The 15,295-nt window shown below is 41.5% G+C and overlaps 1 protein-coding gene across 1 annotated transcript in view; it reads right to left on the reverse strand.

Annotated features, from left to right (window-relative positions):
- Positions 1 to 338: 338 nt before the first annotated feature.
- The window catches only part of LOC139414987 (ectonucleotide pyrophosphatase/phosphodiesterase 1), a 47,731-nt gene continuing 32,774 nt past the window's right edge, over positions 339 to 15,295 (reverse strand). The window contains exons 13-25 of the mRNA XM_071162674.1: positions 14,067 to 14,198; positions 13,367 to 13,398; positions 13,094 to 13,221; positions 11,767 to 11,836; positions 8,895 to 8,982; positions 8,222 to 8,406; positions 7,931 to 7,970; positions 7,644 to 7,798; positions 5,924 to 6,059; positions 5,636 to 5,710; positions 2,663 to 2,798; positions 2,426 to 2,570; positions 339 to 2,029 (exon numbers count right to left, since the gene is read on the reverse strand). Coding sequence (XP_071018775.1) covers positions 1,877 to 2,029; positions 2,426 to 2,570; positions 2,663 to 2,798; positions 5,636 to 5,710; positions 5,924 to 6,059; positions 7,644 to 7,798; positions 7,931 to 7,970; positions 8,222 to 8,406; positions 8,895 to 8,982; positions 11,767 to 11,836; positions 13,094 to 13,221; positions 13,367 to 13,398; positions 14,067 to 14,198 — 1,475 coding nt within the window. The 3' untranslated portion in view covers positions 339 to 1,876. The remainder of the gene's footprint in view (positions 2,030 to 2,425; positions 2,571 to 2,662; positions 2,799 to 5,635; positions 5,711 to 5,923; positions 6,060 to 7,643; positions 7,799 to 7,930; positions 7,971 to 8,221; positions 8,407 to 8,894; positions 8,983 to 11,766; positions 11,837 to 13,093; positions 13,222 to 13,366; positions 13,399 to 14,066; positions 14,199 to 15,295) is intronic.

The following is a 15,295-nucleotide window of genomic DNA, read 5'->3' on the forward strand; positions in this document are numbered from 1 at the left end:
TGACCCACTGAATTATAAGTGGAAAAATTCCTTGTCGTGCACAAAGTAGATGTTCTAACCGACTTGCCAAAACTATAGTTTGTTAACAAAATTGTGGAGTGGTTGAAAAACGAGTTTAATGACTTCAACTGTACATTGGATGTCATGTACTGCATATCTTGTTTCATACACTGTATACTTTGTATTTTAGAGTCATGCTAATCTTGGTATTACTTTAAGTTCCGGTCACGACCAAAGTACACACATGTACATGTATTTGCAACCACAACACATGTACACCACATACTTATGTGCACACACCAATAGTCCTGTCAAGAATTTAATCCCAATTCCCCACATCAACTTCACAACCTTTAATTTACAGTGACAGAGCAATAAAAATAAACTCAATATATAAAAACATTGATATTAACAAAATAAAAACACTATCTAGTCAAACATACAATGACACCATTTGGCAAGTGCAACCATGAACATGTGTGTGGAATGTGTGGTTTTCCTGTTTTTGTTCTTGTAGACTAAACATTTTATTTTGAGCACCCATGCCATGTCTTTCAGCCAACTCTCCGAATCACAGACATCGGAGTCAAACACTTTGGCAGTGTTTCAGGCCTTCGGCCAGTGGCCGTTACTAACTTTTGCATTCCAGAATGTCTGAGGTTTCCTGAGAATGTCCCAGCTATTATAATCACTTAGTCAAATAGAATTCCTATTTATATGCCGGTTTCCTCGTATTTTCTTCCATTCTCACTCTTTCCCCTTGTTTTTCTGGGATGAAAGAGGGGTGTTTGGGGTTCAGCAGAGTGGTAGATGGATCTACAGTGCATTCGGAAAGTATTTAGACCCCTTGACTTGTCCATTTTGTTGCGTTACAGACTTATTCTAAAATAGATTTGTTTAAATCCCTCAATCTACACACAATACCCCATAATGACAAAGTAATAACAGGTTTTTAGACATTTTTGCAAATGTAAAAATAAATAACTGAAATCACAGTTACATAAGTATTCAGACCCTTTACTCAGTACTTTGGTGAAGCACCTTTGGCAACGTTTACAGTCAAGTCTTCTTGGGTATGACACTACAAGCTTTGTACATCCGTATTTGGGGAGTTTCTCCCATTCTTCTCTGCAGATCCTCTCAAACTCTGTCAGGTTGGATGTGGAACGTCGCTGCATAGTTATTATCAGGTCTCTCCAGAGATGTTCGATTGGGTTCAAGTGGGACCTTATATAGACAGGTGTGTGCCTTTCCAAATCATGTCCAATCAATTGAATTTACAACAGGTGGACTCCAATCAAGTTGTAGAAACATCTCAAGGATGATCAATGGAAACAGGATGCACCTGAGCTCAAATTCAAGTCTCATGACAAAGGGTCTGAATACTTATGTAAATGTCATATTTCAGTTTTTCTATAACGTTTTTTTTTTTTTTAGATTTGTCATTATGGGGTATTGTGTGTAGATGTATTTATTTAATCAATTTTAGAATAAGGCTGTAACAAGAAAATGGGTCTGAATACTCTCCAAATGCACTGTAATGATGACTTCTTTGGTTCAGTGTTCTGGCTCAAGTCCAAACAGACAACGGTCTATTATATTATGTCTCATAACTTTGGCTTCTTTCAGTGTATGCCTTTCTGGTTTAAAGTCTATGATTGAGGTTCAAGCGACTTTCAGGCAATTTCTCACTTAAACAGTACAGCTTTTTTTTCCTCTTTATGCACTTAAATATAAGTGTTACACCTTTTTGAATTTAATGGGATCCAAGGCTACACATTTAGCCCGTGCCTTTTTACTTGCATATGTGTAATAAGGCCTTACAGCGATAACAAAATATGGTACTAAAACCTGCCGGAGGCAACTTCTTGGGATCTTAGAAAGTCTGTAAAAATGTCTTGAGCTGTAGCGTTTCCTCCACTGATATCCTGTTGTGGTAGAAGCTGAGTCCAGTCAGGAGCTCTATGTCTCGGACCCGGGAAGCATGGAACTGGGCCCACTCCTGGACCCATCGGAAGTCTGAGCCATTCTGAGGAGACAGGGAGGAGGAGGAAAAGGAGGGCTGAGTCACTAATAATATTCATAGATTATCTTAAACAGCAAAACTAGAGGATCCCATATGATCTCCAGACCTAGGTCAAATACACAATCAAATACTTTGAAATTCCTGAAAATATTTCAGGTGCAGCTGATTTAGCTTGAAATGTGCACATTTGAGACGATTTAATTGGTTGCATTGTACACGGCTAACTAAATGAAGTGCTGCTCAAGTATTTGACAGTATTTGACATACAGCATCTATTTAAACCAGGTCTGATTATCTCAGCCATCCTTTGGTCTGTTGACATGTTACATTTCCTCAACAGGCTTTTCAGGTGACCCAGTAGGAAAGAGTAGGACAGCCAGCCAGAGCGGTGTGACTCACAGCACAGGTCTCAGTGTGGTCTGGTCTATGGGGGAGGGTGAAGGAGGTGGTCTCCAGGGGACCCTGGCAGTCAGCAGGGGAGAAGGAAGAGTTTCCACAGCTGGTCAGGATCACATAGAAGTGAGTGGGGATGGGAGCCTCATGTCTGCAGGAGAGAAAGATGGAAACATGTTCATGTACAACTGAGAATTAAAAAAAAGCCAGCAGCAACAACACGCATGGATGATGAACACTTACTGTGGTGTGCTAACTGTAGGAGCGTCAAAGTGTCCGTCGTAGTGCTGGTCAAAGATAGGTCCACTCATAACGTTGACCCCATTCAGCTGCTGGGAATATTTCACCAGGAGGACATCATGGAAGTACGTCCAAACAGCTGCAAACATACAATCATATACTTATTAAAACAAGAAGTTACTGAACAATGTCTTCAGGGCCCGTATTCACAAAAATGTCTTAGAGTATGACTGTTGATCTAGAATCAGTTTTGCCCTTTAGATCATAATAAATGTGATTAAATGGACAGTGTTGGGGGCTGATCCTAGATCAGCATTTCTACTCTGTAGACTTTCACCATTTGCCACCAGAGGGCAGTGAGTGTTTGTAAAGTTATCCACAGAGTGCTTCTGTTCATGGATTTAAAAAACAAAATCCCCTTGTATGACATATCACACTTAATAAACCCCTTTTATGATGGATTACCTGTGTCCACGGGCATCAACAAAAGTAACAACCATTTGCATCTCCCTTTCATCAATATGGAACCCACAAGATGGCATCATATTGTACCATCCTAACCGCTATCCCATAACCGAGTCCCAAACAGTATCCTACAGCCCAGTGTTTAAAACGCTGTGCTATTATTTTCCATCAGAGTAGACATGACCCCACACCACATTAGCAACATTGTCTGTCTGGGAAAGTCAGGAACACATCTTTAGGTCTACTACCAACACATTGACGGTCTATGAGTAACTACACCACAAGTTGTTATCGGAATGTTGCATCAGGAGTGCTCATGTTCTCACAAATGACATTACGTGCCAAGCAGAGAGTACAAAATGGGGTGGGATTTTAAACGTAACAAACTCCCCTTCTTTAGAATAGCATAGCAAGCAATCACTTTTGTCAAGCCAGTTACACAGAATGGAAAGTGAACAATAAAACACTAAAAGAGAGCTTAGGGAGTGGGCTGGGTTTTTACCGTGACCACTGCCTGATATGGTAACGCCCTGCTGCACCACTACTGTACACTACTGTCCCCTAGACAAAATGTAACAGAGATCCTATGTCTACTGAATAAATATGGCTCACTATGACCATGGTCAGATTATCATGTTAATTCACATGGAAGCTTTTATGTTGACAGACCAATCTGAGATTTCTCAGTTGGTGTGAGAGTTTTAAACCCTGCTCCTAAATCTACAGCTTGTTATTGAGTTAAATATTTACTATGGAGTCAGCTTTTTTCCACTATTCAACTAGAACCTTAGATCCTAGGAAAAATGGTACGATCTAACAGGAAATACAAGGGGAAAAACTGTCCTAGTACGTTATCTCAGCAGTTGGATCTTTGGGCTGAAATGTATACCTAATTGGCCAAGGCTAGTTCAAAATAGAATAGCGATGCAGGCTGGGAGTGTTACATGCTGTAAGAGTAAGCCTAAGAGTAAAAGTAAAACTGATAGAAACTACACTGAACAAAAATACAAAAACACAACATGTAACAATTGCAACGATTTTACTGAGTTACAGTTCATATAAGGAAATCAGTCAATTGAAATAAATTCATTAGGCCCTAATCTATGGGTTTCACATGACTGGGAATACAGATATGCATCTGTTGGTCACAGATACCGTTCAGAAAACAAGTAGGGGTGTTGATCAGAAAACCAGTCAACCAACCAACCATGGAGTGCGAGATCTCCTTCACAGAGTTAATCAGGCTGCTGTTGATTGTGGCCTGTGGAATGTTGTCCCACTCCTCTTCAATGGCTGTGCGAAGTTGCTGGATATTGTCGGGAACTGGAACATGCTGTAGTACACTCCAATCTAGAGCGTCCTTGGTGAGTATGCAGGCCATGCAAGAACTGGGACATTTGAACTTCCAGGAATTGTGTGCAGATCCTTGCGACATGGGGCCGTGTATTATCATGCTGAAATGAGGTGATGGATGAATGGCAGGACAATGGGCCTCAGGATCTCATCATGGTATCTATGTATTCAAATTTCCATTGATAAAATGCTATTGTGTTCGTTGTCCATAGCTTACGCCTGCCCATACCATAACCCCACCGCCACCATGGGGCACCCTGTTCACAACGTTAACATCAGCAAACAACTCGCCCACACGACGCCACATCAGCCATCTGCCAAGTACAATTGAAACCGGGATTTATCTGTGAAGAGCACACTTCTCCAGTGTGCCAGGGGCCTTCAAAGGTGAACATTTGCCCACTGAAGTTGGTTACAACAGTCGAACTACAATCAGGTCAAGATCCTGGTTGCTGGTCTCAGACTATCCCGCAGGTGAAGAATCTCCTGGGCTGGCGTGGTTACACGTGGTCTGCGGTTCTGAGGCCGGTTGGATGTACTGCCAAATTCTCTAAAGCGGCGTATGGTAGAGAATTGAACATTAAATTCTCTGGCAACAGCTCTGGTGGACATTCCTGGAGTCAACATGCCAATTGCACGCTCCTTCAAATCATCTGTGAGATTGTGTTGTGAGACAAAACTGCATTTTAGAGTGGTATTTTACTGTCACCAGCACAAGGAGCACCTGTGCAATTATGTTGTTTAATCAGCATCTTGATATGCCACAACTTTCAGGTAGCTTGATTATCTTGGCAAAGGAAAAATGCTCACTCACAAGGATGTAAACATATTTCTGCACAAAATTTGAAAGAAATAATATTTTTGTGCATATGAACAATTTCTGGGAGCTTTTATTTCAGCTCATGAAACATGGAATTAACACTTTACATGGTATTTTATTCTATTTTTGATCAGTATAAAACAAACCCATTAGTCCAGTGAGCAATCTTATAGTAGGCCTATACATGCATCATGCAAAGACACACTTGGTCCTAAGAAGTCATTTCCTGAAGCTGCATGTCCATAAGAAATCACACATACCTGGTTGAGTGTTTGAGCTATTATTGCACAGTACCTGAGATTTATCTGTCTCTTAGCCAGCTAGCTTGACCTGCTCACCTTTAAAAGCAGGGTACATGGGCGCAATGTTGCTGGTGAGTAGTGACTCTGCCTCTGTTCCATTGGCACCCAGATCTGAAACATCAACATGAATTAATCACTTAAACACACACACACTAAACACTTCATTTAACAATTCATTTAAATCATCAACTGGTCTTCAAAAGTTGTATGAGAACTGTCCTGATTTAGTGTTAGAATCTGATGCACCACTGGCTATATGCACGTCCAGTAATATGGAGTAGGTATTTAACAAAAGGTTTTGGGGTGTAATCTCCCTTTCCTCACTGGGTGGATGCAGCAGGCCGTAGGACAGCGCAGGGTTGTCCTTGTATCGGACACAGTTCTGGCTGAAGAGCGGCGCCACACGGACGTCTGCACGGACACAGGCCTCCGCTACTGGACTCAGTGGCTGGACATTGTTCTGACGGGGACGAGAGAGATGATTCCAGTTCTTGAGCTCTGGTATTAGTTATGTGAACCTGGTTTCATTCCTTATTGCAGGGTTGACTCAATATATACATTAGGATAATGCTTTTCCCGTTACCTTCTCCTCAGATAAAATAAAACCATGAATCATCTACTTTCCATCCTCTTAATAGCTTTTAGACAGAAAGTAATGGAATAAAAGGAGGATGTTGAGAGAACGAAAGCCAGGGATAGATATACTGTAGAGAGACGTCCTGATTTACATTGAGGTTTTCACCACATAATGACAAACACAAGAAGCTATGAAAGCCAGCACGAGTTAGGAAGATCTACAGCCAGCTAGCAGGGCCAGGCAGCAGCTCAGCTCTCAGCACTTCACACATCTTTACAACTTATTTCATTTCCTAGCCAAAAACACTAACCAGAGAAACACTAACACTAACCAGAGAAACACTAACCAGAGAAACACTAACCAGAGAAACACTAACCAGAGAAACACTAACCAGAGAAACACAAACACTAACACTAACCAGAGAAACACTAACCAGAGAAACACTAACCAGAGAAACACTAACCAGAAAAACACTAACCAGAAAAACACTAACCAGAGAAACACTAACCAGAGAAACACTAACCAGAGAAACACTAACCAGAGAAACACAAACACTAACACTAGCCAGAGAAACACTAACCAGAGAAACACTAACCAGAGAAACACTAACCAGAGAAACAAACCAGAGAAACCCTAACCAGAGAAACACTAACCAGAGAAACACAAACACTAACACTAACCAGAGAAACACTAACACTAACCAGAGAAACACAAACACTAACACTAACCAGAGAAACCCTAACCAGAGAAACCCTAACCAGAGAAACACTAACCAGAGAAACTAACCAGAGAAACACTAACCAGAGAAACACTAACCAGAGAAACACTAACCAGAGAAACACTAACCAGAGAAACACTAACCAGAGAAACACTAACCAGAGAAACACTAACACTAACCAGAGAAACACTAACCAGAGAAACACTAACCAGAGAAACACTAACACTAACCAGAGAAACACTAACCAGAGAAACACTAACCAGAGAAACACTAACCAGAGAAACACTAACCAGAGAAACACTAACACTAACCAGAGAAACACTAACCAGAGAAACACTAACACTAACCAGAGAAACACTAACCAGAGAAACACTAACCAGAGAAACACTAACACTAACCAGAGAAACACTAACCAGAGAAACACTAACCAGAGAAACACTAACACTAACCAGAGAAACACTAACCAGAGAAACACTAACCAGAGAAACACTAACCAGAGAAACACTAACCAGAGAAACATAATACAACAGTGCATCTCCAACACAACATACTATCTATCTGTAGACATTAAAGAGAGCCAGAGTGTAATGGAGGTGGTTTAGAACCAAGCTCGCGTGAGGGGTAACATTTCCTAAGATTCTGAAGACTTGCGTTAACTCCCCCAAGCAAATGCCTCGGCTTTAGCTAAGCAGACTAACACATACCTGGGTATGAAACCTGGTCGTTCACACAAGCACATAAAGACTCACCAGTGGGTTAATTGTGTAGGCGACCCATAAGGGCATGAGAGTATCTTTGCTGTAACCGTTGATGTAGTCGGCGTGGTGCAGGACACAGTACTCTGAATTCTCCTGGAGAACTCGAGGGATTCCATATGGTAGGTGAAGAGCCTTGGTTCCGGAAACTGAGAGAGGGGAGGGTGTGATAAAAAACATAATCATAGACAAAATAGAGCCATGATTACGCTAACTGGAGTGTTTGGCAAAGCTTTTACTACTAAGCCATTACAAAGAGACCCCATGAAGTGTGTACTCACTGGAATTGTCTTTGATGAGTTGCCTGTTCATAGTCTTCTCCTGAAACATATATTTTCAGCATGTTAGTGTGTCTGTCAACTTCTCTCCCTCTGAGTGCTTCTGGGTTATCAATCATAAAGTGAGGATAAATATTAGTTTTCAATGAAGCACCTTTCAAACATTGAGGATTTAGAGTGTTATGGACAGGACAGACCCTCTGTCTACCCCTCCCCTCCCAGTCCTGCTCTCTGGGGATGGATGTGCGAGTTTGAGGATACACCCCCCTCCCTGATTGTACCCCCTGGTCATACCGCTGCTTTGGTGCGGGTGCTGCAGCTACAGCCCAGGTGGTCAGAGGGGGCAAGGCCACTGGCCTCACAGGTGGAGTTAGAGGAGAGCTCAGCTGGGTACACGGGGCGGTGGGGAGGGTTCTTCAGGAGGTGGTTCAGACTCCCATGGGTCCCGTTGTTAGGAGCAGGGGGAACGTCCAACAAATCTGACAGGCAAAGAGAGAGGGTGATAGATAGAGACGGGGGGGGGGGGGGAATAAAGTGATAGTAGAGAGTTGAAAAGGTATTTTCTTTAACTGACTAGATTTGATCTAATGGGCTAACTGTACAGAATAGCTGTGTGACTATGGACTTAGTTTCCAGTGGTGGTGCTGTGGCCTTCTCAACTGGCACATCCTCTTTGAAACGTATCACAATGTTGAGAAATAGTCCTGGGAGTTCTGTATAGAAGTGGTTGAAATGATGCTATAATGAATGTAAAGCCAGTTCGGCCTGCTGAAATAATTTCACTTTAGAGAAGTATTACTTAGCCTGGGTACCAGTCTGTTTAGATATCATTCCACTCCTTTGGCATGACAATTCCATCAGGAGTTGGCAAGAGAGCGAAAACAGACTGGCACCCAGGCTAATCCTTTCTAGTTATGCAACAGGACATTGTCCCCATGTTAAATGGTCCATTGACTAACAGGCTTACCACACAGGAGGTTGTACACTTCAATGTTTTCAAAAGGTGCAACTTGGGTCTTGTATTTCAGCCCTGGTCCATAACTGATAAAAATGGCCTGAAAAATACAAAAACAATTCATTTTCACAAGAATAACTGACACATAAATAGATAGAGACACGCTATTCATGACAGTGGAGTAGACATGTTAGATATGGAGAGAAGAACAAAGTAACCACAATTTCACCATCTCATTTAGTTAAAATTTCCCTACACCTACGAAGGAGTCAAAACCACAAATAGACCATGTGTAAACATCAGAATAGCTAAAAGTAAACCGTGTGGGAGTTTAAGTACTTAAATGACCTTCCAAAAAGGTGGGTTGAAAAGCAATTAACATTTTGAAATAATCATAAGATGAGCCTTAAAGCGGCAATCAGCAGTAGAAACAATAACAAGGGGACTCCCAGCCCTTGTTTAAGTAAAAAGCTGAGAGATTGGGGCTGGAGAAATCGACCACTCTCAAATTCAGAGCTATTGATGCAAGGACTAACCATCCATGAAATCAAAATGATAGTTTTAACCATGTTGCGGCTGTATAGTGTTTGGTCACATTTACTTTGTTTACAAACATTTAAGTAAAACAAACTTACAGTATATTTTGGGTTCTGATGGGGTATGACAGTTTGAGGCATTCTTAACTTGTATTCTTCATGAGTCAATGGGCACATAATTCATTTATAAGTCCAAAAATGTATGTAGTAACTGCTGATTGCCCCTTTTAAAACGTGGGTGGCTACTAAATTAAATAGGTGATGTTGTTACTTGCTAGCTACGTCTGCTTTTCTTCCGGTCTGCAGCAAGACACACAGAAGATATTTTCAGCAGACTTTCATTTGTCTCATGCACCTGTTTTATTTAGGTTAGCGAGTAAAGTCGCAGGGATAATTATAGCAACACATTCCAGGTGTGACCACATCTAGAAAGATACACAGACCTATTATAAACATAAAGACTAACAGGGAGATGCCAGGGAGACGTCTAGTAAACTATAGTAAACATAGCCATGAGAAAACACAACACAAATGGGAACAAAGCATACTGTTATAGGGGATGGTATTTCAGCAGGCTTATTTTGGGAGAGATTTTCTAAGGCCGGAAACATACACAGACCGATCATAAAGACTAACATGGAGACGGGGAGAAATCTAGTAAAACCTAGTAAACCTAGTAAAAATGTACATGGGAAAACAACAACTCCAAATGGGAGGACATTACTGTTATAGGTGATGGTATTGCAGTGGGTTTACTTTGGGAGAGACTTGACTCTCTCGGAGGACACAGCTTGATTTAACCTAAAGAATGTCAAGCATGATTTAACAAACTGGGGCTCCTTTGGAGTGGCCTGCTCCCAGATCTGTTTGGGACATTTGGCCTGAGAATGGCCATACAGGTGTAGGATCTTAATTTGAGCCAGTTTGCTACAGCAGGAAAATAATCCTGCAGCTACAGGAAATGTGGATTATAATGGACTTTTTTGTAGGCGTTGATACATTTTTCTGCAAATCAAGTCTGAAATGTTTAAGTGAAAATTACAAACGTAGGGCCTCCCGGGTGGCGCAGTGGTTAAGGGCACCAGTCTCTGCTGTGCCACCAGAGACTCTGGGTTCGCGCCCAGGCTCTGTCGTAACTGGCCGTGACCGGGAGGTTCGTGGGGCGACGCACAATTGGCCTAGCGTCATCCGGGTTAGGGAGGGTTTGGCCGGTAGGGATATCCTTGTCTCATCGCGAACCAGCGACTCCTGTGGCGGGCCGGGCGCAGTGCGCGCTAACCAAGGATGCCAGGTGCACGGTGTTTTCTCCGACACATTGGTACGGCTGGCTTCCGGGTTGGATGCGCGCTGTGTTAGTTGGGTTGTGTATTGGAGGACGCATGACTTTCGACCTTCGTCTCTCCCGAGCCCGTACGGGAGTTGTAGCGATGAGACAAGATAGTGGCTACTAACAATTAGATACCATGAAAAAGGGGGTAGAAATTCAACAAAAAAATCAAAAAAAGAAAATTACCTTTTAAAAACTCAAATACACTAAGTTTGCTTTTCCTGCCACCCAGGACCTATATACTAGGTGGTGTCACCTTGTAAGATCCAAAAAATGGTTGAAGACTCCAGTAACCCAAGTCAGACTGTTCTCTCTGCTATCACACGGCAAGCGGTACCGGAGCACCAAGTCTAGGTCCTTAACAGCTTCTACCCCCAAGCCATATGCCTGCTGAACAATTAATCCAAAGGCCACCCGACCTATTTACATTGACACCCACACCCACTTTGTTTTTACAATGCTGCTATTATCTATGCATGGTCACTTTACCCCTACCTACATGTACAAATTACCTCGACTAACCTGTACCCCCGCACATTGACTCGTTATTGTTATGTACTTTTTTTGTTACTTTTGATTCGATTTTTTTTTTTCTTAAAAAAATATTTACTATATAAACTAAACTCTTTCTTGAACTGCATTGTTGGTTAAGTAAGCATTTCACGGTAAGGTCTACCTACACCTGCTGTAGTCGGCGCATGTGACAAATCAGCAACAAAAGGGTAATCAAATTAAGATGCTATATCTGTAGGAGATGGCAATCAGATCTGGGACTCAGGCTACCTCTCTGTAGTGCTTTCATCATAGAACTTCACATCAAAATAAAAATTAGTTGTGTTTTTTTTTTTTTTAATCTCCATGTGATTCAAGTGTAATGTAGCTATTAGCGTTAGCTGTTTTTTAGTTAGAGACAGTATGTTCGGATGGGTTTCCCTGGATGTGTACATAACCACGTGTCCATACTGTAATATCACAGAGTATCAACGGAAGTACAGCATCATCCCTCTCACCCTTCCCTGACCTGCATGTTTTTGAAGACGTTATCCGAGCCGTGGAATCCACCAGTGCAGTACTTGACTTCCTTAGGTTGTCTGTGGATGAACAGAGATGAAAAAACATTATTCCATTCCTAGAAAAAACATCACACCTCCAACAGAACAGAGGGTGTTCTTTAATGGAAGTCTCTCCAAAATAATCCAGGTAGAATCAGGAATTCCTCAGGGCAGGTGTCTAGGCCCCTTACTTTTTCAATCTTTACTAATGGCATGACACGGAGTTCTGTATTTTATATATATTTATACAACACTAAAATTGAGGGGTTTTCAATTGAACAGCTGTATAAACCAGCCCAACTAAATAATAGCTCACATACTCAACTGTGGCAACCATAACAACAAGGAACAGCTTTCAGCACCCATTAAAGACATCTGTAAAAAACATGCCCAAACATGGGCAAAACAAAATGTATGTTGGTATGTTAATAGGCTTTCTGTTAACCGGAGACCAACTATCACTTTTCATATGTGGCAGCTGTTGAGAATTTCAGTGGTCAAGTTAGGGCTAGGGAGTCGTCTTGTCGAATAATGTCTCATTGCAACAGACGAACATAACGAGAGTTAAACATTTACTTTTGAATCATTTAGCAGACGCTCTTATCCAGAGCGACCCACAGTAGTGAGTGCATACATTTTTGTACTTTTCCGTATAAATATAAAGTGGGATCACCTTTTGCAAGTACCTGTAACTGCTTTCAAAGTGCATGTAGGGAGAAATGCATATAGGGACAAGTGCATGTAGGCACAACGTTTAAAGTGAATGTCAATGGATAATGTGTAGTTCTAACCGGTGTGGATTTAGTTTTGCCTGGAACTGATGACTTGAAAAAGGAGTGAACCGTGATGAGTAGGCTAACTATTAAATATTTAAAACGGTACTTATTTACTTAGGTTATTCCACAACAGATACTTTGGCTTAATGCCAGAGTAAAGCCAAGAGTGCAGCTTAGGTTATGTGATAAAACAAAGTGTTGCGTTTTCAAAGAAATTACATTTAGGGTTATGGTTCATACTGTATACGGTTCCTACAGATGTCATATCTTAATTTGATCGGTTGTCACAGAGAATGAGTCTTGTGATTTACATACCTTCATTGAAAACCCAGAATTATCTTTCTCTCAGTAGATCTAACTAAACTAAACTATAGCCTATCAAAGCTAATTTCCCATTTGCAGGATTATTTTACTCATGTTCAAATTAAGATCCCACATCTGTATGAATAAAGATGTAAAAACAAAATGTGTTATGAAAAAAAAAAAAAAAAGCAAACAAGAGAGTTATGTTATGACATACAGAGCTGCTTGCCAGCCAGGCTTCATGTAGAGATGGGCCTTCTCAATGCGCACGTTGTTAGCAAAGTGCATCCGTTTGGGAAGGTGCTCTTTGAGGTAGGGCCTCATGGGCTGGTCAGGGCTCCTGCACTTCAAAACACAAAGCAAGAGAAGAGCAGAGAGTCAATGAAGGGACAGAGGGAAAGGCCAGTTTGACATAAGCTAAGGCAAGCAAATCATTTTTCAATTCATCTTATTAACACAGAAGTCAACTGGGCACAATAACTTCACATACCGACAGATTCTTCACCAGGCCTTCATAGTCGACTGGGGGAATAAAAACAGACATAGTTGGTAACTCAAGGGTCATGACCTTCCCCTTCCCAAATCACTCTTGACCCCTTGGACCCAACCGCTTGCCCTTTTCCCCTTGGCCCTCAACCACTTGGCCCTCAACCACTTTGCCCTCAACCACTTTGCCCTCAACCACTTTGCCCCTTCTCCTTTGATCCCCAAATGCTGTATCCCTCCCGTTATGTTTGCAGATCTGGATGGTCTGCATAGGTACAGGGCGATTAAGATTAAAATCACTTTAGTCAATTGTACACATAGTCCAACCGAATACTTTAACCCAGCCCCTGCGAAAGATACACATACACATATATATATACAGGTTTTTGGAGATGTGCGGGGGGCTGCCACACCCGGAAAGCCAGGGAGCTGCTGTTGTGGGGGGTTAAGGCAATGGCATCTAGGATTTGATAGCAGCAACCCTTCAGTTGCCAGCTCACTCTAACCACTAGGATACCTGCTGCCCCAGTGAAGTGGTGAAGCTTCTACCTTAATTAATGCTTACACATTACTAAGGGGGAAGGAGGGAATTGGGACCAGCTGTAACACTGAATGGTGTTTCAACATAAGGCCAGGAAGAGGGAGGAAAACAGCTGGAAGTGACACGTTGACATCATCAACAGTCATCAGCAACAGTTACTCACAGGAGAAGAAGTCTTCTGGGAGGTTCTTGGGTCGGATTCGCGCAGCAGGGCCTTGGATGACAGTGAAGTCGTCAATGTTGTCCTGGTACGAGCTTACAAATGCAGCCTTTTTGCAGGAAGCTTCCTCCATTCCTGCAATTACAGTAAACACACACACACACACACACACACACACACACGCACACATCATTTAAAAAACAATTGCCATTGTTTGTATTGTTGTTCCTGGCAACTGGGCAGTCAGAGCAATAGGAGAAGTTAGAGCAGAGAAATGGAGAATGAGAAAAGACAGTATAAGACTTCAACAGCACCATAATTAAGTGGTCTAATCTGTACCAGATTTCAGAGAATTTTTTTTTTTTTTTACTGAACAAACTGTTAACTTTAAATTATAAACAGATTATTGTTACTAGGATTATATCCTCCATTTCCCAATCAATCAAAACATCAAATCGATCACAATCACATCAATAACATTGACAAAAAAATAACCCAAGAGCAATGCAATAATTGTTATAGGCTAAATAAAAAAGATTCCCATATGACATTTGTTATTATAAAAACCTGACATCAAAATGTACAACCCTGCAACGTGGAGCTTATTACAAGGCCAGTTGAGTAGCCATCGGTCGGTGCCACCAAATGAATTTCATTTTGTTAATCCTTTACACGCATAATGACATAATTACAAGACTAGACACATGTCAAATGCTATGCAGATGTTGCGAGCATCTCTTCTTTACAGACCTCTCCTCTGTAAACCTCCCTGGCTAAATCATTCACAGCTGTTTCAGCATTCAATCTGACCTTGTTTTACAAAAGTTTTCGCTCTGCCATGTGATTCCCCAACAACAGGTGCTAGGGCAGCGTCTCTAACGGAACCCTATTTCTTATATAGTGCACTATTTCTGAACCAGCCTTATGGGACCTGGTCAAAAGTATTGAACTAAATAGGGAATAGGGAGCCATTTTGGAAGCATCCATTGTCTCAGCCAAAACAAACAGTACGTGTGGCTGACAGTAAGCATTCAAATGCCCCCACAATGGCAGACCCCAGAGTACAGGCCAGAGGCTGGAAGACAATCCAAAAGTTACTCAATAGAAGAACTATAACATTTAAACAAAACAATATGTTGTGGTAATATACACTATGGCTACACTGTTAATTGTTATGTTTTATTTCTGAATTGCTACTTGTACAATAAAATCTGTAGACAATAACTTAATGA

The sequence above is a fragment of the Oncorhynchus clarkii genome, chromosome 8, assembly GCF_045791955.1.
Source record: "Oncorhynchus clarkii lewisi isolate Uvic-CL-2024 chromosome 8, UVic_Ocla_1.0, whole genome shotgun sequence".
Lineage (NCBI taxonomy): Eukaryota > Metazoa > Chordata > Actinopteri > Salmoniformes > Salmonidae > Oncorhynchus > Oncorhynchus clarkii.